General features: G+C 36.7%; 1 protein-coding gene across 2 annotated transcripts in view; it reads right to left on the bottom strand.

Annotated features, from left to right (window-relative positions):
• Positions 1 to 9,196: 9,196 nt before the first annotated feature.
• Positions 9,197 to 24,789, bottom strand: part of ADGRB3 (adhesion G protein-coupled receptor B3) — a 754,183-nt gene continuing 738,590 nt past the window's right edge. Inside the window, exons 29-30 of one of the 2 annotated variants that reach the window (XM_054491608.2) lie at positions 15,758 to 15,862; positions 9,197 to 10,002 (exon numbers count right to left, since the gene is read on the bottom strand). In XM_054491608.2, the coding sequence (XP_054347583.1) occupies positions 9,814 to 10,002; positions 15,758 to 15,862 (294 nt within the window). In that variant the 3' untranslated portion in view covers positions 9,197 to 9,813. The remainder of the gene's footprint in view (positions 10,003 to 15,757; positions 15,863 to 24,789) is intronic. The other variant, XM_054491609.2, reaches the window with a different exon arrangement.

The raw sequence follows: 24,789 nt of genomic DNA, 5'->3' as shown, positions 1-24,789 counted from the left end.
TGTCATGTTTTATACTTGCATCTCTCCATGAAGAAAAGTGGGTCCAGTTCTCACCTGTCTGAGGAATGACCAAGAGTGAGATTGTGCAAATAAACTGCTTTATCCAAAGTCTCCAATCGGATGGGTCATCTGATATGATTTATCTGCCTAGAGGATGGATATAAAGAACTCCGGAAGTGAAAAGGAAATGGATAATTGCCTAAAAGCTGGTCATGCTCCAAGATTCTGAAACAAAAGGGAAGAAAAGTTTCCAGCAGAACTGCCTTGTTGTGGAGGCTGTTTGCTAAAAGTGACTTGTGGGAGTATCCCTCTTTTTAGGAAAGGGTGGCAGCCAAATCTGTCCATGGAGGTCATGAGGTAGTTGAAGACCCTAAGAGAGGAGGAGGCCCTGTCATGAATTTGCTCCATTCTTTATTCAGCTTTTCTGATACTTGAGTCACTGGGAAGGCTGGACAGCAAGAGAAGGACCCCAACAGATGACTCCCGTGCTCAATGTCCCTCTGCTCTCATGAAGAGGAGGATCAGCAAGGAGCAACCACGTGAAATCCCTCCCAGGCTAGGCACAAGAACCACCTGGCATAGACTTTGCTGTTCTTGTTAAAGGCATCAGATGGTCAGAGCTTGTATAGAAATATACCTAAAACCATTCAAATCAGTCTGATTACATAACTCAAATGACAACTATGCATTATAAATCTATATAAGATACAAAACTTTGTCTGCAAATGTATCTGAGAAATTTGACATTTGTATCCTCAGAATTATTATTAATCCTGCTCAGGGCTAATGTTGAAAAAGGTTATTAGATGGGCCGGGTGCAGTGGCTCATGCCTGTAATCCCAGCACTTTGGGAGGCTGAGGCGGGTGGATCACGAGGTCAGGAGATCGAGACCATCCTGGCCAACATGGTGAAACCCCATCTCTACTAAAAATACAAAAATTAGCTGGGTGTGGTGGTGCGTGCCTGTAATCCCAGCTACTCAGGAGGCTGAGGCAGGAGAATTGCTTGAACTCGGGAGGCAGAGGTTGCAGTGAGCTGAGATCATGCCCCTGCACTCCAGCCTGGTGACAGAGCAAGACTCTGTCTCAAAAAAAAAAAAAAAAAGTTATTAGAATAAAATTTATTTTTAAGAATAAAAAAAATTTAGAAGCATGCTACTCCTTTTAAAACTGCAACTACTCACTAGTTGTGAGACATTTCATCCAAAACTCATAGTGGTTTCCTACAGTGACAAAAAATCAAGTCTGGGCTTCTCAGGGCAGTATTTGAAAAGAATGCTACTGAGCTCTGGGAACACAGCTAATCCTTTTTTGATTATTATTATGCTCTTTTTCACTTTGATGGAAATTCTATGAGGGAAAACAAAAAACAAAACCAAAAAACCTAAGACTATCAGCAGCTTTTATTCACCTTTATGATTCCCCAGCTTATATGCTTATACATAACCTATGTCTTAATCTTACCTTGAGCGTCCAGGTTTGTGGTAATGATCCCTCCAAGAGACCAATTCTGGATAATTCACAGTGAGACAAAACAAAGCTGTGTTTTAGCTTCTCTTCCCATTAATGACTTGCTACTACTTCTTGATGAGCTGGATATGTTAGCTTCCTCTCCACAACTCAGAGAGAGAAAAACATAAGTAATCTCCTGTAGCATCCTTCCTCTTATAACATGATCTTATGAACATGAAATAATAGGGCCATATGACATATCTTGTCCTCTGACATAATCATTATCTGGACGTATGATTCTCAATTCACAATTTCAAAGCTCTAATTATAATTTTTAGTGAATATCTAATTGGATAATTAATACAGGTCACTTCGGATTATGTTTTGTAGCCAGTTTATCCTATACAGGTCACTGGAAAATTCCATCACTTAAAAGTTAGATGTTTCATGAATATTGAAATTAAAAATAACACTTTTGTGGGCACAGCCTGCTTTAGTAAACTGAAGATCATATTCTCTAAGCAAAAGTTATTCTTTCCATGTGTTATGATGCACAACTTTGGGATCTCAGTCTCCTATATGTTGAACTAAACCCAAACTTGTGTTCTGAGGAAGTTCTTGGCAGTTCTTCAACATTCTTCTCCATGGAGGGGGAGAGGCCTTCTGGATACCATGTTTCTATGCAAGGTTCTGCAGACAATGAAGCATGCAGATCTAATCTTAATTCAATCCAAATACCTGCCAGACCAGTGAATTTACCCTTAAACTTTCTGCAGACTAAAAATTATTCACTCTTCAGCAGAATAGTTGAGAACTTAGACTGTAAAACTAAGCTGTGAGGATAAATTTTGGCTCTGGCATTTGCTACCTTGTGTGATATTGGAGAAGATATGTACCTCAGTTTCTTTATTTGTAAAATGAAAATAATGATAGAATATGCCTTATAGATTTCTTATGAGGATTAAATAAACATTTATAAAGAAAGTATTTACAAGCACTCAGAAAGCTTAGAATTGTTACCTAAACCTCTGTTTTGAGAAATCCTATTCTTGGGTGAGTTCTTAAAGTAGAATAGATGTTCTACTATTTTTCTTTTATTCAGCCAGACCATGAGAGAGCTTTACACATGTAGCACATTGTATTGACCCTTTGAAAAACTGTTTCTGTTGATGGTACTTGGATGTAAAGCCTTTAATTGTATTAGCCAAGGTTCTCCAGAGAAACATGGATAGATAATAAGTGCATATATACAGAAAGAGATGTATCTTTAAGAATTGACTCATGTGGTTGTAGGGGCTGGTAAGTCCCTAATCTGCAGGGCAAGCCAGCAGCTGGAGGCTCTAGAAAGGGTAGTTGTTGTAGCTGTAGTTTGAAGGCAGTCAGGAGGCAGAATTCCCTTTTCCTCAGGGGACCTTGGTGTTTTTCTCTTAATGCTTTCAACTGATTTGATGAGGCCATCCACATTACTGAGGGGAATCGGCTTTACTCAAACTACTGATTTAAATGTTAGTCTCATCTTAAAAAATACCTTCATAGTGACATCTGGAATGCTATTTGACTAAATATCTGGCTACTGTGGCCTTGTGAAGTTGACACATAAATTCACCACCACATTACCCTTCAAGAAGGAACATAAGAAGCATCTCTATAAAACTCTGAGATTTTATAAGAATGTTACTGATAAAGAATTTACCACAGAATGAAGCATGAGGGTTAACAAGAGGCACCTCTTGGTTTTCTGTTTCTACAGAGGAAATGTTGGCTTTTATTTTAGAGGCACTGTGAACTACACAACTAAATGTATTTTCTGTATTTGCATTGGTTGCTAAGAAGCTCAAGGTCATCACTTGGCAAAGCTCCAGGGAAGAGTCTAAGACCTCGAGGTATACATTTCAGGTACTACATTAGCCTCTGTATCACCTTGATTGTCCTTCCTATTATTTTCTGGCAACCTGTATCAATGCCCTTTCCAAGAACTCCTGTAGTACACCCTTATTTATTTTCCACATAAATCCATCAAACTGTTATAATTTGATTTGTCAGTCTGGATGACCTCAAAGACCCTAAGTCCCTTAAAAACGGGAACCATGTCTTGTTCAATATCACAGCACCCACTTCTAACACGGTATCTAGACTGCAGCTAATTCTGAATATATATTTGTTGGATGTATTAAAAAAGTATGTATCTTTATAAACCACCTCAAGTCCACTTTAGGATAAAGCACAACATAATTGCTACATAAAATTATATTCCATTCTATGTATAAAATTCCTTATGAATCTTAGAAGTGCAATTCTAGTTTTGAGAGAGGGGAAAAAGATAATGCTAGTTTAGGAATTAATCTGAAAAATTGATACACACTTATAACTGGTAAAATAAAAGAATAGAAATTGAAAGGCTAACCTTCGATTCTAATTACTGAGATTATTCTCTTTTGTTGAAAATCCCTTATTAAAGGCGAGCTGGCCCTTCTTCCTGGAGGTTAGTGGATGGTGGGAAGGGAGGTGTACTCAGCAACCCCTCAAGAGGCTTTCAAGACTCATACATTGGTGGTTGCTAAAAGAGAATCATTTTCACAATGAATCATTTGCTTTTATGTAAGGGTAAGATTTGCCAGATGTTTCTGGCTGGGTGTTTTGGGACAGGTGACTGTCCTCTAGCTGACTGAGCCCATGGATGGGTCTTATCAATTTAGTTGGTTTTGAGGTGCCAGTCTATTAGCTTACTTGTGGCCAAGAATGCCTCGACATTCTCCTCAACTTGACTAAACTTTAGACAGTCTTCTTCTTGACCTCCCTTTTCTTAGAGCTGTTCATTTAGAAAACTTGCAAATCTTTATCTGCCTCTTTGAGATGTAATTAAAAAAACAAAAACAAAAACAAACAAACAAACAAACAAAAACCAAAAAATCCAAAACTCCTTGCTATTTTTATAGCCCAGGAAAGTCTTTCTCAAGGACCTCGGAGCCATCTCTATTGAAATCTTCATGGAAGCGTGTCCCTATCTTCCAGTTTCTGTAAGAGGGTAAGTGCCTAACTTCTGCAGGCAACTTGCTTCAAAAGTAAAACTACCTCTTATCATAAAGATACCTGAAAGTTTATGCTTGTTTTGGGTTAGGGCAATGAACAAACACAGGTAACCTATAATCCTCCAGTCTCTTCCCAGCTCTTAAAACCTCTCCATCTCTTAGAGCTCAGACTGAGTTCTGGCTTCTTTCTCCTATTGCATTTGGCTTTAAAAAGTCTTCTTTGCATGTGTAACTTTGTCCAGTGCATTTTTTTTTTTTTGACAGAGTCTTGCTCTGTGGCCCAGGCTGAATGCAGTGGCACTATCACCGCTCACTGCAACCTCCACGTCCTGAGCTCAAATGATCCTCCCACCTCAGCCTCCCAAGTAGCTGGGACTACAGGTGTGCACCACCACACCTGGCTAATTTTTCTATTTTTAGTAGACATGGGGTTTCTCCATGTTGGCCAGGCAGGTCTTGAACTCCTGGGCTCAAGCAATCCAACCACCTAGGCCTCCAAAGTGCTGAGATTACGGGTGTGAGCCAACATCCCCAGCCAAGTCCAGTGCAATTTTTGCTTTGACCCTTGGCACCAGGTTTATGGACTCATGTTATGACATTTTAAGGACAGATTTACAAACCAGAGTGCCAGGTTTTAAAAGCAGGAGTCCAACCCAAGAGATGATTGGCAAGCTCAGCATTAAAATTAAATATTCTCATCTAGCTTGCAATATTTACACTTTCACTTTGCAGTTATTTCTGCTTAAAAAGCCACTACTATTTTCCTACTATGAGAAAATCCTTTCTTGTAATCACTGTTGGCTGAAGACCAATGACAATTTTTGAAAAATTCTTCTTATTCCAGTGGACTTAGTTTCCTTTACCTGTGTTCTTGAAAAGTAGCCAGGGTCAAAAAACTTCCCACCTTTTTGTGTTTCCAGAAATGACTCACTACAAAGACCCATTCTTCTCCACATTACTTAGATAAACCTCATAGATGAATCCCTTGTTTACAAACACTATAACAAAGTGAGACACAAACCCTCCAAATTCCTATTTTTTATCTGGAAATTACTAGCTGAATTGTTTGTCCCTGCTAATCAATCTGAAAATAATATTTGATAACTTGACCAAACCTAATTCAGGCTTCTTGCTTTCACCAGGACTCAGAACTCTGGACCACGTTTGAATTTAAACAAGTATTGGAGCTTAACCAAGCGCTGGAAAGTAGAGCTACCACCCCTCACCATAACGCTCAGAACTGGCTAACCACAAAGACGTTTCCTGCTCAAATACCTGATCACCACACCTACTCATCCAACACTCTCATACCCAGCTTTTTCTTTTCCTGTTTACCTCAGTATTAAAGAAAAGCCTTTCTGCCTGACCTCTGAGATGCTTGTAGATATTACAGTTGGAGTGCACTCCCTATTGCAATACCCCCCTTCTATTGCAGCAGTCTTTTCAAATACAATTTCTCCTTCCCCAAGTTTGGATTTTTTTTTTTTTTCAGCTAAAAATCATCACCATTTTCATTGATTGCCAAGCTTTCCCTCATCTCTACATTCTACGGTTTTTGGTTCTGATAGCTTTTTCTGATAGCTTTTTTCTGCCATACTACCCCAGTTACAAATTTAACTACAGAAGCATCTCAGGGGCAGGATGATTTTGTCACCATGGAAAACCGTGTAAATTGACATGCTAGAGACATGGATAACCCTGGAAAACTAAAGCAGAGAATGGTTCAAAATTTACAGATTCAACTTTCTAAAGCAATGGTTTTTTGACTGACTTTTAAAAAATTGGCTGTGTTTATATCTCCTAACGCTTTCCCTCCCCTTTGCCCCCAACCCCACGACAGGCCCCGATGTGGGATATTCCCCTTCCTGTGTCCACGCTGTGCACATGTACCCTAGAACTTAAAGTATAATAATAATAAAAAAATTTGCCATGTGTTTTTACACAGAGTCTGAAGACAATCTGAAAATTCAAGTTGGCTTGAAATTTCTGTTGGATTAGCTATGCTTTTCTGTTACAGTCAGCTACTAGCCTCACCACCACCATGAACAATGATGCATGTTTTCAATTTTATGCCTCTATTCCTTGCCTGAGAATGTTCCCATATAACTTGTTATTGTTTGACTTGGGGACTTAATAATCCAAAAGGAACAAGTAGAAGCACCATGGCGTCATGAAAATACCTCTAGGGTAGGAGTCAGGAGACCTGGGCTCTAATATTGGGGTGCCATTTATTTATGGTGATCCTCAGTGGACACTTAAACTTCTGAGCTTCCATTTCATTAGAATAATTAATCTTACTCCATATTTTAAGAACATTACTTGTTTCACATATGTATCTTATATCTTCAATAGATTGAGAGTTGCCTCAGAGACTCTATAGTATCCTAACTGCTTAACATAGCAATAAACATTTAATAGTTGTTGAATAAATACCTGTGAGTGTGTGACTTGATGTGTATCACTGTAAGCAATACTAAAATAAATTCCACAAATAATTCAACAAACATTTATTGTGTGAGCATTATTGTGCTAGGTCCCTTAAGAAATACAAAATGGATCAGACATGACTCCTGCCCTCCAGGCACTTAGAGTCCACCAGAGGATATCAGAAATGCATGTAAATAACAAGATAGAATATTTGAAAAGTCCTAAGAGAAGTACAGAAACAGTGGCATTAGAGTTCAGGGGAGAAATTATTTCTAGCTTGGAGGAAAATTATGAAAAACTTTATGAAAATGAAATATGAGTTGTGCCATAAAGCACAAGTAAAATCTAGACACAGAGGAAAGGGAAGAACTTCTAGTGGAAGGGCATAAAGATTCTGGCCAGTCATGAGTGCAGTGGGCCAGGAGGGAACTGCCCAGGCTGGAATATATATGCCCCCCTGCCTAAGGGGAGAGCTGTGACTCAGCTTTGGAAGAATGTGTGCGGGTGTTGTGTGTTTGTGCACGCATCAGAGAGAGGGAGTTCCGGGGACACTTAAAAGGAGTGGAGCAGAAGACGGCTTCCTTAAAATTATCATTCCTTGAGACTTATTCACCTGCATTTTTTGTTGTAGATTAAAAAACAAAAAACACCACGCCACAACTCGACATTCTTCTTAGAGTAGCCAAAAAATCCACTCTAACATTTTTAAGTGTGCAATTTTTGGACAGCTTTCACATATACATCTAATATGCAGTTACTAGAACTAAAGAAAAATCAAAGTGACAAAATGTAAGATTTTATTTTATGGCAGTGAATCTGTAGAAGAAATATTAGCTAATGTATCGAATTTATATGTTTTTAAACATATTGAATTTGTATGTTTTCAAACATATGCTTAGTGTGTTTCTTTTCCTTCAAGATTTTACAGTGTGGAATGGGTGACCACATACATGGTCTGCATTCACAGTTATAGGTAACGGAGATGAAACTGAGCATTGTGGATTTATATATATATATGTAGATTGATACACATATATAGAGATATATACATATATCATACACATATGTGTATATGATATATGTATATATGTAGAGAGAGAAAGAGAGACTAAGAGGGAGAGATTTGCCAAATATTATTCCTATCACCAAAAAGTCATCTTATAAATAGGCTATACAATTACATTATAATTAGCATAAAATTTATTTTATTGAAAAATCAGTCCTTAGTTATGTTATATTTTTGCATAACGATGTTGCTTTTATTTTTAAAATCTGATTAAAAATATACTTTTAACATCTTGACATTGAGAACATTATAAGTATCTGACAGGAGTTCAGCCTGAGCTGTGTGGTTTTTAAGGCTCTAGCTTAGAGGCGCACTTGAATGTTGAAGCACCGTAGTCTCTGCCTCATGGCCTGAGTGCCGGATCCCCAAGGTCGTGAAGAGCAGGAACTGATTCACTTGAGTTTGGGGCAGACCACAGAAGACCACACAGCTCAGGTTTAACCACAGACTAATCTAAATACACATTTTAGGAACTTTGAAGACCCCAGTCTCCTCTCCACCCCCCTCACTTGCCTCAAACTAAAAAACCACATCTCAACTCATTGAAATGACCAAGACACTGCTAAAATCCTTCCCCCTGGTATTTCCTTTAATGTGTGTCTGAGGGAGTGAGAGAAATTACCAGTGTGGGTTTAACACAAGAGAAGACACTAGGGACTGTTTGTGCATTTGGCTCACCTCAGGCTTCCACTTTCAAACCAGAGACAAATCATTCAATCAAATACATCCACTCCCCTTTTCCTTTTGCTAGAGACTATATAGACAAAAATTTTTAAAGTCCTGAAGAAGTTCATTTTTTTTTATGCGATGAATAACTGTAGTATGAGTAGTTTCCTTTGTGAAACATGCAGTGGACTTCATTACTTAAAATTAACATTCTTCCCTGTATTATTTTCTGTATGGAAACTTACTGTTTTCTACTAGTTATCTTTTTGCCACAAGATAGAAAAAAACATAATATTTATGTAAGAGTATGATGGCAGCAGATTTCTGACAAGCCCCATTTACATGGTACATTGTTCCAAAGAATGTTTGAGTAGAAAATACAGAAGCACTATACAAACCTATTATTACATTTGAGAAATCATCAGCCTCAAAGGAGTAATAATGGTATGCTATTAAAACCGTGAATACATTTTTAGTATCTGTATTGAAAAAAACTTTATAAATATGTAAATTTCTGGTCAACAAATCCAAAATAAAATGCACTAAAAAACTGATATGTAGACAAAAGTTTATTTACACCATACAACATTTTAAATATTTTATACACAGCTGCAGCAGAGAAAGCTTCTCAGAGCTTTCTAGAGAAAACTGCAATAATAAAGATGTGAAATATATTATTCATATAAAAGTGAGATTATTACTTTATTGCATTTAAAGCAATGAAGAATGTAGCTCAACAAACATTCATTTAATGACAAAAACTTTGCTTTTATATTATAAAGTAAAAAGTGTAGTAATGGCCAAACAGACTGTTATAAACTTTAAAAACTGCATAAATATATACATTGTGCTTCATGGTGAAGTTTTTTGAAAACTAAACCATATGAAGCGGTTACAACATGAATCGTTGCTTGAGGTTTATCTATAAAGATTACCTTACAAATCCATTCCACGGGTACTTACAACACAGGATGGTCAGAACTGTACACCTGGTCATCTCTCCACTAGCCTGACTAGTGAGAAGTTACCATATGAAAACACCACTGACGTTTGGCACATGAAGGTCCTGACATAAGATAGTCACACTGTCCAGATAGAAATGTCAGGCTTCCCAAGTCTTAAGTGTCAGTGCAATAAATTGTTTTGTCTCTACCTCAGTCCATTTTGATTTTTCTAAACTTCTGTTTGAAAGTCACCCTCTTGCACATCCAGAGGCAAATTCAGACACTTCTCCCACTCTGCTGGCCTCAGTTCCAAAGCATCCTTTGCCTCTGTGTCTAAGACATTGATTGTGGTGTAATGCGGGTATTCACTGGGGTTTTTGAAAGTGTCCCATGGATTCTTGTTTGGTGCAGGGTTTTCCTGTTGAGAAGAGAGGGAAGGAGAGTCATTTATGTGATGAACAGGATCACCGCTAGTTGAAGTTTCCTGGAAGAGAGCGTGTTTGTAATCTTAATACAGTTTCTGTGATGCAGAGATGACTTGAAAATATGGCCAACTGTGGGAAATAGTTTTGATTTTAGTTTTATTTCATTGAACGAACTGATGAATACCTTCTCTAAGTTACCCAACAATTTTCTAGGAATCAAAGTAAGTGAACAGTAGTATAGAAGGCAAAGTAGGCAATGTTTTGTTTGGGGCATGTTGTGAATTGTCAGTATGGCCATATGTTGAAGTAGGAAGGAGAGTTAAGTCACCACTAAGATTAAATGTAGAAAATGTAAGTATTGTGACAGAAATTTGGTGAGATTAGCAGATTTGAGAATGTCTTATAGGGCATATTATTTAATAATAAAAAGTTACTCAAGGTAACAGTATTCCATTAAATAATTTAGATCACTATGCCGAGTTTTTCTCAAGAAATTAACATTTTAGAATATTTAAATGCTGCTATATTCTCTTGCTTTATGGGTTTTTTGTTGTAGAATACAGATTCACTAAAATTAATAATTATTTATGAGATAAAATTTAACTGTTTATCTAAATACTTTTTTAAACTTTTAATTGTATACCAATAAATTCTATAAAGTGTGAAAGATATTTCCCTCTTGAAAATCACCGCCTTTTAATTTCTATTAGCTCTTGATTTCTATTTTTTCAGAATTATTAAAATGATCTTAGAAGCCTAATATTCTAATTTCCTTTTTATTTTTCATTATAGAATGTCATGTTTGGTGAGAATATTATAGTTGTTGAGTGTAAGCCTTCCCTGCTCCCCAAATCTGGCATTTAACTGATTGTAATCAATTACCAAGTGAACAGAAAATAGGTACTTGAATTACTATCCAAATTCCACTCAATATATTAAACATCATCTCAAACTGGCTAAAGAAAGAGAGGCAATCTGTATAAATACCTGTCATACCTAAACCAGGTGCAATGATGTGTGCCTGTAATTCTAGCTACGTGGGAGGCTGAGGTAGGAGGATTGCTTAAGCCCAGGAGTGTGAGACCAGCCTGAGCAACATAAAAAAACCCAAAACCAAAAACCAAAACAACAACAAAAACACTTATCATAACTGGAAATTAAATTAATAAAATGTTTAATGCATTAGATGTTTTCAGCACTGATTAACCTTACTCCTGAGAATATATAGGGAAGAAAGTTTAATAGTAAACATTTAATGAAAGGTTAATTTTTAGGATGTGTGGAGGGAATTAATTATGCTTTAGTCAAATATTCTGAAGTCTCATGAATTATAGTCTTGTCGCTCTACCTCTGCCTTGTCCTTCCTTTCTTTCCTCTCTCCCTCTCTGCTTCCCTTCAATCAATATTTATTTATCAGCTGCTCTGTGCCAGACACCATATTAGCTACCAGGGAGGATGAAGTCATAATCAGCATGGTCCACTAGGAAGCTCAAGATTTAAAGCCTAATACATGCAGGTCCAAATTCCAGTTCCTCCACTTCAGATGAATGTGATTTTAAACAACTGATTTCATTTTTCTGAACCTCAACCTGAATATCTGCAAAACAGAGATATGCTTTATATTGTGGGCCAAGGAGTTGGCAGAACGTGTGGATCAATGCCTACCTTGTGGGGTTGCAAAAATAAAAAAATTGGGGTAACCTAGAATAATGCCTGGAGAATTTAATAAACACTCAATTATAGTAGCCATACTTATTACAGAAGAGTTTATAGTTAAATGGAGGTTAAAACATGTTAATATTTATATCTATCAACCAGGAAAAGTGCTATGGGAATTCAGAGAAGGGTAGAGAGATGGCTCTTTATATGGGAAACACATAAAAATTTCTGAGAAAAGTGACATCAGGGCCAGAATAGAGGGATGGGCTTGGCCATGAACACATGTGCGTGGTTGGAGGTCTGGTGGCTGAATGGCATACTGGGAAGTAAAAATCCAAAGAGCGTGGAGACGGGAAAACCATGAGAACAGTGACCTATCTATTTTAGTTGGCATAAAAGAGAATAGCAGAAAAGCAGGCAGAAGGTAAAGTGGAAGCCAGATCATAAGGGATTCTGAATGCCTGGCTACTAAATTTGGAATTTATTTTGTAGGCAATAGGGAGATGTTGAACGTTTAGGGGCACTATGGTGAGACCTGAATCATCAAACATCAACTGAAAGGCTCACTGGTTCGAATTCTACTGAATCAGATCCATAGTGGACTCATTTATCATACACGAGGGTTGTGTCTAAAGGAGATTTCTGGGAATCCTTAGTTTGACAGAAAGTCCAATTAGTTCAATCCTGAAAGAATTCAGAGTATGTAAAGTGTTAGTTCATTTGCTTGGAATATATAGGGGCTCCATTATGTTCGGAACAGATATGATTTCAAAGATCAACCGTTATGGATATGTGAACTAAAATGGCCAATTTTAAACTTTGTCAGAAAATCTATATTCTAATTTCAAATGCTATTATTGTCACTACATGACCTATTGAATTCCTGCGAGGTTCTATTAGTGCGTAATACATTAATTCATAACTCATTAATTTTGGCTTTCTGCTAATCTTTAGCATCCCAAGCCACTCCCAGCTCAACTGGCATTCTCATTATTGTTCACAAATGTGTGGATGCCCTTTAGGTCAGAGGCTTCTTTAGTGGTAAAAAACTACTGCACTCAGAAGTCAGAGTGGGAACAAGATCTGCAGGGAGTAGGGAGGGACTTGGTTGTCAGTGTATGGTACCCAGGAGCGACTCATCCTCCTGTGTGTTGGGCGTGATAAGAGAGGAGCCTATAGACTCTCATACTGAAAAGTGTAATACCGTCAATGGTCCAAGTAAATGATGAACCGTGGAGCTGTCCAAAGGGATCACTGAATTTGGTGGTGAGAGCTGTGGGTGCCAGGAAAGGTTTCAATGGAGGTATGAATCTTATGATAAAAACTTCAAAGTTAGTGTAAGTCTCCGAATTTATGCAGCTGTTTTGTGTTTGTTAATTTATGTTTTGCACTTGAGTACAGAATAAGGAGCTGTAGTTAAACAGATGCATATTTGTTAAAGGCTAAAACATCATAAATTCCATATAAGCCAACGTGCACGAAGCTTCCCAAAATGCTAATTTGGTCTTAAGCTGCATCAGTAGAAATAGAATGTTAGGTAAACAGAGTTCAGAGCCACCCAAAAATATGGCAGGGTTGCCTAAGCATTTCCCATAGTTCATGGATCCAGAGCACACTGGCTGTCCACTTGTGAATAAGTCCCTCCCTCCCTCCATCCATCTATCCTTTTCTCTTTTCTCCTTTCCTTTTTTTCTTCCTTCCTCTCTCATTTTATTCCTCTCTCTCTTCTTTCATTCCCTCCTTCTTTCAACCTACCAATATTTAGATACAAAGCAAAAAAGAGTATGCTTATTTTAAAAAAGTAAGAATTTGCAAAACTACTTCAGGGAAAGAGATCTTGACTGAATGGTTTGTGAAACACACACAAAGTAAAATAGTTTCTTCTCTGGATATCAGTGCTTTCTCTTTTTTAGTGTGATTTAAATGTTTTCCTGCCTGGAAGCAAGGAAATGGACTAAATGGTTTTTTGGTTTCCCTTTGATTCCCCAAATTCTATTATTCTACATAATTACCATCATTTGCAGTGCCAGGCAGGTGCTGTGAGTTAGCAGCCCAGAAAAAAAAGAAAAGAAAAGAAAAACCCCTTTATTTGAGGTTTTAAAAAAGTCTTTCTCCACCCAATTATGCAATTTTTCATTAACAATGTGCCACTACAAATTATGTGACTAAATTAAGGATAATGAACTCACTCATGCTCATTATTAATAAAAACTGAATAAGGAAGTCGCATTTTTTTCTCTCTCTTCTCAGATATTTAGGATGACAGTCAAGCAGCAATGACAACTCTATCCTCCCCACTCCTAACCTTCCAAATGGTAAATATTTATAAATCTCTTCTAGAAAAGGCACGCTGCTGCAGAGATGTGGTGTAATTAGTAGACTATTTTTATTGTCAGGAAACTGAGATACAGATAGTTGTGCCATTAATGATTTATTACCCAGACCATACAACAAGGGGAAATTACAATCATATTATAGCAGTTAGCCAGCTGTATCTGTTGCATAAGACTTTTAGATTTGTAAATATAACCCTCTCCTTTTTTTAAGTAATGAAGTTTCTTCAATTATTTCAATGTTATCTTTCAATATTTCAAAATGAGTAGGTAATGTGTTTAGGTCTAACCTCAATGGCGTAATTCTCACTCGCATGCTAGCTAAAAATTGATAGCCTTCTATGAGGAGGAGTAGAAGAGGAAGACCCACTCATTATGAATGAAGTGTTTTCTATATGCCTAGCATTTGATTGGTGATAACAAATAATACATGATTCCTACTTTAAGGAGAAAAATTGATGAACATGAAACTATTAAGAGACCAATTAAGAGTTAAAGCGTATATTTCTCATAACCTTCATTTAACAAACACAGACTGAACGATCATAGCCATGCTATAAATCAATAGAAGCCATGATAACTTACCACAACCGGAATTGTACTAGTACTGAGAGGAATAAAAGAAAAACATAAAGATACACAAAAGATACTCTTCAGCTCTTCCGAAGCTAACATTACTAATCAGGAAGCTAGGGCTAAGTCTCATAAAATACATATGGAAGAATCACTATATTAAGAAGGTGACCAAACGTCATCTACTTTAGAACAATATAAATATTGATGTCTGGAAAAGAAGAAGGACCATCCAAGGGCCGCAAAGATTATGAGGCAAAGAAAGAGCCCCATATTTGGGTGAAGGAGAAGAGCTGGTGTCAGATGGCAGTCCCAGCTCTATGTCTTATAGCTGAGCCTCAGCTTCCTAGCCTATAAGGTGCTTCTTAACCTACTTGCTTTTGAAAGTGTTGTAATGACTGAAGATATATATTAATTACTGTTTTCTATGCTCCATTTAGGAGGGTGAAATTGAAGTTTAGAAACCTGAGTTGGGTGACTTGCTTAAGATCAGATAGTTCTTGATTGAGCTTTTGAGCTTTCGACTAGTATACTGATTTCTAGAGTCCTGGTCTAGTGCTCTTATAATTACATAAACTTCTGTGAAGCTATGATTATGCCATAAACATAGTAATTGTACAAAGTTATTTTATTTGATGAAGTCCTGTACTAAGATTATAATGATGTAAACGAATGAGAAGAGAATGGTCACAATTAATAACCAGAATCCCCAGTGTTGATGTGTGTACGAAAATTCTTACCACAAAATAAGTAAATCTCCTGGAGACAAAAATCTATCACTCTGGTTTCAGGTTACAACTTCATATACATAAAACAATTATATTTATGTCAGACATTCAAATGAAAATGGAAATATTAACCCAAAGGGATATTTGAAAAGAAACTTAATTTTAATTTTAACTCTGACAGTAAAATGATCAGATGAAGCCAATATAGTTTTGATATAAAACTAACTCTAATTAAAGCTTATAAATGAGGATATTTGAAATATGAATAAAATGCCTAAAGATTCTGTCATTCCTAATTTGTCTTGGTAGACTTTCCAAAGTACGTTTTGGGGGCTTATACTTTTTTTTCTATGTAGACTCATTTTATGTTCCCACCATTAGGAGGTCCTGGAAGGCAGTAATAATATCTGACATCATGCATCTTCTTCTCGGGCGTTGAAGCAAAGCATACTTACCATACTGCTTGTATTTGGTATATCCCGAAATCTGTCCAAAGTTTGAAATTTCTGATTTAGTTCTTGAAATAGTTCCATATGCCTCTTCCTTGTATGCATGACCTTCTGCAAAAGAGAACAAGATAGCTCTCATCCCCAACTTGATGTATGTTTTTCAAACAAGAGATTTAATATTTTTGCTTTAATAATAAGGATAATCAAGTTTGGCAGGAATCAGCAGGTCCTATAAGATGCACAAATGCAAATAAGTTGCAGCAAATCATTGTCTCATATTCAGCACTTCTTACACATTAAGATTGGCTTTTTCTTTCACTTACAAGACTACAAAAAAAAAAAAAGGTTTTATTGTGGGTACATTAAAAATGTACCAGTCATTTCTGAGTAAGATTTTCGTTATTCAAAAGTTAAAGCTGTTTTACAAAAACTGTAATAATATTTTTAAAATGTTTAAAAACTTAAACTTGTAAAGCACCCAGTCCCTGATGTTTGTCATGGGAAATATTACTTTTTTATGTTTTATTTCTATAAACACTAAAATCCTAGCTGGCTGTACTAAAGTGGGAGCAAAATCCCAAGCCCTGCCATTAAGGCTGAATCAAAGCACTAAAGTGTCTGAAATATATGTGGGATGTAAAACCTTGCATTTTCCATGTGCATAATGATTGAGCTTCATAGGAGGAAAATCTGACCCATAGTTGTCATCAATTTGTTTAGGAGATGGTATAGATTCTTAACAATTAGGGTTCAGAGCATAAATTGTGTAGCTGATATGCTTCTAAAATCACAGATACAAATATATTCATACTCCTCATCCCTGGTTATACCCTTTTCTCCCAACTTCACCATAACTCAACAAATACAGTCAAATAAAAATGGCCTTGGGATAAGTATCATGGGCTGAATCTTGTTCAATTACAGATCATTTAAGAGCACTAACGAAGAAGAGTTAGATAATAAGTGCCCTGTATTTGTAATTGTTATTTTAAAGGAGAAAATGTCTTCCTCAGTTTTGATTTTTAAAAGTTAAAAATCAATATTTTGGTGATTCTCCAAGACTATGCCTTCATATTTGTGTAAGATTTTACTGTATTTTAACCATATGCTTCATAACTTACCATTTGTGCATGTGGTTTGCCATAGGTATATTATATCTATGTTTAAGCTAGAATTTGAATATTTGGTCCATCGTTTCAACTAGCAAATATTTTCAAAAGTAAGGATTTGTTTTGAAAAAGAAATATATCTTTGGGACAGCTGTAATGCCTAATTCCTTCTAAAAGACACTGCAGAGAAGCACTTTATCTCCCTGAGGAAAAGGAAAAGGAAAAGGACAAAAGACAAAAACAATTGAATCTTTAACACATTAAAAAAGCCTGTTCTCTCCTATGCAAGCTTCAATTTCCTATATTTAATAAATATGTATCTAGGCAATAGATTGTTTAGCTCATTTCTTTCCTTTTCACTAGCCTACTTTTATGTGAGAGATTTCTGCCATTTTATGTCTTGCAACAATCAGTTTCTGTCTTTGCTCCTTTTGGCTCCAGGAGTTGGCTGTGTGAGAATCAGGTGTTTGAGGACAAGAACGTGGCAACATTACTCATGATAGGGACATGAAACATAGCAAGCAATTATAGAATGATTAACTTCCCATCAGTTTGGGGGAGAATATACAAAACAGATTTGCAGGATTAACAGAGAAACGCCAGGCAAACATAATTTGACTAGTGATGGCTTGTGGAGATTTATGAGAGAGAGGATTTGCATAAGCAACTCAGTGGGGAGATTTTGAGGACCCTGTCACTGGCAAACATAAAGTAGCACGTTCTTTCCTTCAGGAGACAAACACTTTCATGCAGTACCAGATTCTAAGATACTGATTAAAATATGGATTTGTGTCATAAGGAACACTTAAAAAAAAACTATTGTAGTTAGAAGACTAAATCTGCTTCTAACTTACAAATTTCATTTTTCATAGCAATGAATCTTATTATATAGAGTTATTTTCTTCTATGGTACAGTGGGGTGATGTATTGATATTTTTCTGAGATATTTTATTCCATCATTTAATACATACTTACGAGCATCACATATTGTGCTAGATGCTCAGGTAATCATGTTGCACAAAATCTGATTGAGTTCCTGATCTCTTGTAGCTTGAAGTCTAATGGAGGACACAGGCATAATAATTCAAATAAATGTAAAACTGTAAGTGTGATAAAGAAAACATATGGTGCTGCTATGAAAATGACAGGATAATTTGCTAAGATAAATCCAAGTGAGGCAATCCCCTCATTTTCATATATTCATATTTAATTTGAAATTCCTCAAATTAGTTATTCCCATGGTCTTATTTGTCTATCCTCTCTTTTCCATTTTCTAGGATTCAGACAATTTCTAGCTCAATTTTTAATTCTATGCTGGAATCCCCTCCCTTCAATGGGATCTTTCCTTTTCAAGTACAAGAAACTCATTCTCTTCTAAGAGAGTTGATGCCAAAGGCATAGCACCCTTATTTTGAGATGAGCATCTGATAATTTTTGTTTGTGAAGTCTCCAATTATCCCTCATCTTGTGAGGATTCTGACTTTGCTTTGGGGAACTATACCTTCCCATGTTGCTGGAAATGTCCGTTGACATTCCTACTATTCTCTGGCCAAGAGGTGAATTATTCTGTCCCCTTCCAACAGTTATTTCATTAGTCAAAGTCACCTAATGTTTGTTGCAGCCAAATACTTACACCAGATACAGCATTTTTAAGAAGCAAACCAAGCATCAAATACCTTCCATGGAAAAGAAGATACATTCGCTGATTGGAGGCTTTATAATTATATTCTGATTGAATGGGTAGTACCTAATTCAGAACTGGGTGGATCATATTTCAAATAATTGGATTGCTATGAAAGTCTAAAAAGTATACAGGAAAAATATAAAGTTATGCTGGTCACCAATATTACATAACTAAAAATCATTTTGATATTTTCTACATGGGTTTATTAAAGCTATTCTGAATAATAAAGCTGAAGGACGCTGAAATGAATATGGAAGCAAATGAAAAATTTGTATGCTGAAATATGGGGCACTTGCTACCTAGAAACATTAATTGCAAATACATCCTCATGCCAAATATTCATTCTAATTTGAAACTGCCACATTGGCACTGCCAGAAATAACCATAGCAATGATGGCCTGGAGTTCTGGCAGAAGTATCACATTACAGCTGCCACTGACAGCTCATGTCTCTGACATGAACTCAGTTTGATTGTCCATGCATGATTTCTTCTTGTTCATAGACTCAAGTAGATCGTCCAGCGTTTAAAATAAAGAAGAGTCCACTGATAAGAATGCCAGCTTCACAGTGAACATTGGAGAGTTTATAACCCAACAATATTCTGGGACAACAACTTAGGTGTCGTTTTAGTTTTCACGTGTACTAAAGGTTTCCTCTTATTTATTTACTTGTGTGAGTATTTATTTGTAGCACTGATGCCTCTAATGAGTTGCCACTTGCTTAGAAGTTTTCATGCTTATAAATCTACTGGTCTATTTCATTTAGCTATTTTTTTTATGTTTAGTGACATTAGGGTTTATCTGATTGACTTTTTCTTTCTTTTCTAATTTAAGCACCCCTGTTTTTTAAAGAAATTAACTGCCGTCAAAAACTGAACTTAGAAATGAGTTTTCAAAATGTCTAATAATGAGAAAATTCTAACCTGTGGATTTCCTATTTAAATAAAGATATATTCTGATTGACAATATCTACATATCTATAGAATTCAGGTGGCTGTCAAATATTATATGCATCTTTTACAATAAAGATAAGCGCATGATAATGTTTCCTTGCATTCATATTAATATCACGCAGCATTTCTTGAAGCTGTATATGAATCCCCATCCTGAGAGGACCACCAATCTAACTGCACAAGAAATATGCTCTCCTGAGCAGCTTATTTCAAAAGACCCCTTTCTTTTTATACATTTTAAATGCAAGAGAATTAGTCATTGCAATCCTTTAATTGTTGATATTAGAGAAAAAGTGATTCCATAAAATGAAGCACATTCATCATATTTCAGATATTTGAGAAAAATGAGGACGGAAAGCCACCTGTATGTCTGGAGTACCTACTATATCCCAAGAACTCTCCTAGACCATTTAAATACTTGGAATACGCCAAGTCTGATAGCATAATCTCCAAGTTGGATCTAGAGAAATGTATATTTAGACTTCAGTTGTATCACTTTTAAGTTGTGTGGTCTGAAGTGTAAAATCTAATCTCCTTTTAGCCCCAGTTTCAGTAATCAGACTTACCTTGCAGGGTAATTTTGAAGATTTAAAGAAGAATATAAAACACTTATCATTGGGCCACACAGATAAGAGCCACTTCAGAAATGGCAGCCATTATTATCTTTCTTAATCCTCACAATAACCCTGGGAGGTAAAGCCATTATCTCCACTTTACTGATTAGAAAACTGAAGCTCAAGGAGGCTAAGTAAGTTTACCAAGCTCACACAAGTGGTGAGCAAGCTGGAATTCTTTCTGAATTCCACATCAATTCTCTTTGCCTTCTGCTATCTTAGATGTATCTCATAGATTCCGGGAGCACTCTTCTTTAGTCTATTCAGGTTTGTAATTATGTCTTTTTAAAATGGAAAATGAGACAAAACAATCCAGGATGGGCTAGGTACCCTCTGTAGTGAGCCCATAAGCTCTATGGATATCGATCACCCTGCAGCTATTTCATAGTACTACAATTATATTTTTAATGGCTGGTCTTCATATTTTGTCTCTGAACAGTTCCTGGGCAATGACTTATTCGTCTGTATATCACTGGCACCTAGCACAGCATCTGGCATTCAGCAGGTGCTCAATAAATGTATACTGAATACCTTAAATGAACAAGACAGCATAGACATATAGGCCAGGGAAGGCAACTGACACATGGAAGGCCATTATAAATGTCATCTTCTCTTCTTCTATAAAAGAGGTCTTCCCACTGGAAGAATGGCTCATTTACTGGCCCCAATCAGGAGCTTTTCCTCCTCATTCTGATTTTATTGTGTTCCTTTCTTTTTAATACAAATGGCTTATAAATGACCTGTAGGTGGGCTTAGAAAAAACTGTTTACAGATTTTCACTTTAATTCATAAGTGTGAATCACAGAGTTGAAGCTTAAGTCTGAATTATATATCAGAGAGGTATTTACTGTATACAGACTTTTAGAAGCTGAAATAAATTGTTAGAGAAAGTTGGAGAATCTCCTAACCATAAACTTTATAGTATGAGGTCTGGAAATCATGGGCTGATGGGAATTAGAAACCAATTTCTGTGAATTACGTTTTCCAGCCTTAGAACTTTATACACCTACAATGCCATTGCCCATATCGGCTAAGATGAACCTATGGTTCTTCTTCTTCTTTACTGGTTTGCATGAGTCCTTTATGGCTGGCTTCTAGATGAAAAGGTAAGGGAAGGTTAGAGTAATATTTTTAAGTTTTTTGGCTTGCTTTGGGGAAAAGAAGTTCTACTTACTATGATGCAATTTGGTGAAGAGGAATTCTGGTATCTATGACTTACTTTGGAGGAGAATAAGGGGCCAGTGACAGGAGAGAAAGAGAAGATCAGAGATCCTGGTTCTGAGGTTGCTTCTGAGGCCTTTCAATGTTCTTAGTTCAAAGCACTCAGAATGCCAAAGCACCATACTCTGGGCTACCATTTTCTGAGCCCTGTATTCCTCTCTCCAGAGTAGGTTGTTTAATATTAGCCTAAAACGAATGTCAAAACTCATATTAAGGAAGCAATGCACACTACAGGGATTTAGCTTAGTTCTTAAAGCTGTGTTGTGAAAGGGGGATGATTTCCTTGGCTGGAGTCCCAATGTGTCCCTCACATGGAACCTGTAGACCCATTTTTAGTGTCTATGTTTCAAATATGTTTCTGTTTGAATAAATATGATGCCAGAGTTTAAAAGAAACTAGATGCAGGGTCTGAAAACAGCAAAAATTAGTTGCATATTTTTTATTTTGCCACTGTCAATCATGAGTATACTTGCTGTAAATGCATAATTTTGCAACAGTTTAAATTTAGTAATATAAAAAAAGATGGCTAGTGTCTAGGACTAAATTGCTCAAACTTTTCCTCTAAAAGTACACAGATTGCCTAATGGAGTGCACTTACTGCTGGGGCTCAGGGACGGCGCAGGAAGAAGTCTGTTATGAACAATACATTTCTTTGAAATCTTATGCCTTATACTTAGAAATTGAAATATACTTTGATTTCTATGTCGCAATTTAGCTGTGTTTGTAGTGATATTGAATTAATATAAAATGATATCTTACTTGACTATTATCCCCCAAATCTCCTTGTAAAAACTCAAGCCCCCGTGAAAATGGGGATTTGTGATTACCCTGTGTCTGTGTCTTCTTTTGTCCTCTGTCCACCATCATTGTCTCCCAGTTTGGAGAAGTATGAAAACAGTGGAAGTATGGAACTCATTAAAAACTCAGAAAAACATCCTAAAATGTTTTTAAAAGGCTACATAGGCCAGGCACGGTGGCTCATGCCTATAATCCTAGCATTTTGGGAGCCCTGGAGTTCGAGACTGGCCTGGGCAACATGATGAGACCCCATCTCTACAAAAAACAAAACAAAATATAAGTAGCCAAGCATGGTGGCACATGCCTGTGGTCCCAGCTACTAGGAGGCTGACATGAGAGGATTCCTTGAACCCAGGAGGCAGAGGTTGCAATGAGCCAAGATTGCACCACTGCACTCCAGTCTGAGTAAAAAAGCCAGCCTCTGTCAAAAAAAAAAAAAAAAAAAAAAAAGGCTACATAATTTTCATGGAAAACTGTGAAAATTTTTATCTCTGCATTTTTTGGAAGTGAAGATTAAAAAAAATCCATATGACAAGTATATGTATACAGTTCTTTTTGTTGTTGTTTGTTTTCACTTTGTTTTGAGATGGAGTCTCACTTTCTTGTCCAGACTGGAGTGCAGCGGCACGATCTTGGTTCACTGCAAGCTCCACCTCCTGGATTCAATCAATTCTCCTGCCTCAGCCTCCCAAGTAGCCGGGATTACAGGCGTGCACCGCCATGCCCGCTAATTTTTGTATTTTCAGTAGAGATGGGGTTTCATGGATACTACTTTATCCATATATTTTTAACATGGTATGGATACTGTTATCTATTAGTGTTTCAGAATGAATGCCTGTAATTGTGTTTCTGGGAATTCTTAGAGCCCAAATCTCGACACAAGACAGACAATTAGAACAACTTACCTAATTGTCTGTTTTAACATCATATTAGGAACCTTTATTCTAAAATATTAAAATGGAACTCACCCTGACTAGATATCTTCTTGATTTCCCTGGTTCTGTTACTGGTACTAGCAAAAACCCAGGCTCAGAACTGGAGAGTCTTCTTTTTTCTGCTCCCTCACCCTTTCACCCTATGTTCAGTGAAGGACCAAATTCCATAGATTCTGCCTCTGCGGAGTCTTCTCATTGCTTTCTCTTCCTACCACCTCCAGGAAGTGGACTTTCATTACCTACTATACTAGCCAATCCTAATTGGTATTTCTACTTCACCTTTCACCCTGCTACAATCTATCCTCCCTGTTACTGACATACTCATCTTTTTAAAACCTAGAGTATAACAAATCATTCTGCGTTGAAACAACAGCAACAACAACAAGAAGCAAAAAAATACAATAGAAAAAGCTTAGCAGCTTTTAGTAGCAAATTAAATAAAAATCCCTCCTGGACTATAAGGCATGGTTTCTAAATTACTCACTTTAGTCTCTTCTTCCATAGACACCTGTTTAGGTAAATTTTGACTTACCTGTTGTTTCTTAAGAATGCCACAGATTAGCCAACCTACATGCTTTTTCCTCCTCCTAGAATTTCTACCTGCCATTTTTCTATCTCCTTGAGTTATATCTAATGTGGATATCTTTGAAATTCAGTGTGGCTATCTTTGAAACGTCTCTTCCATAGTTGTCATTTTTTATACTAGTCTCTGCCTTAACTCAGGTACAGTGTCCAATAATATTTTGTTAAAGCAAACTGGATGGAAAAATAATTCAATTTTTCACCATTCTTTTAAAAAAATTACTGAATGCTTACTAGGTACTAGGATCTCTGGAGGTGGGCATACAATTTCAAAAAGGCATTTGGTTACAGAACACAAGAATATCACTACAGTGTTTTCTGTATACTTTCCAGAAAGCAAGAATCCAGAAATGCAATGCTGTTCTGGAGACTGGCTACATGAAAGGGCTATTCCCCTGGTGTGACATTAACTAGCCACAGGAGTTTTAGGGATATATGAGTTGGCAGAATATTATCATAGTGTGTAGACTCTGGGGAGTGTGTTAGGCTTAAAGCCTGAAGCAAAGATGTTTTAAGAAGTCCAAGAAGCAGTCTGTCAGTGGCAAAATGTTTAAGCTGGCCATTGTATGATAAAGCTTGCAGGGGGAGCAGGAGTGTCAGGGAGCTTGATACAAATTTAATTAAGCTAGCCTGAATTAAGAGGGGGACAACCTGGACTTTCCCTCAAGAACCACCCACAAAATATAAATAGATTGTATCACAATTCATTCGCATTTATACTTGGCAATAAGTTTTCTAAACTCAATCCATGAAATACCTGCCACATACCTGTTATAGCACATGAGACTAAGGGAAATAGCTCTAAACAATTTGTAGAGTAAAAGTAATGTCTCAAAGTTTCCACCTGCCCCCACCAAATTTTGACACCTGTAGTAATCATGCAGTGATTACAGCAATTAAAGAGCTAAAGACATGTCCAGCGTTCTTGTGTTGCAATTTCTCTTCTTTATCAGCAAAGGTTTTACTAAGAACATGGTTTTATGGGTGGAATAATAAGCATAGAAATAAGTATCAGCTTAAGGAATCTGCTACCAGTTGCCACAGAGAATAGATGAAAAAAGAACAGTTTTTCTAATGCTCCAAGTGACACAGTATGATTAGATTTCTTTTCAGTGTTTGTGATTACATAACTTAGGTTGGTTG

The sequence above is a fragment of the Pongo pygmaeus genome, chromosome 5 (genome assembly GCF_028885625.2).
Source record: "Pongo pygmaeus isolate AG05252 chromosome 5, NHGRI_mPonPyg2-v2.0_pri, whole genome shotgun sequence".
Classification (NCBI taxonomy): domain Eukaryota; kingdom Metazoa; phylum Chordata; class Mammalia; order Primates; family Hominidae; genus Pongo; species Pongo pygmaeus.
The sequence above is the reverse complement of the archived record's forward strand: the minus strand, read 5'-3'. Positions and strand labels throughout refer to the sequence as shown.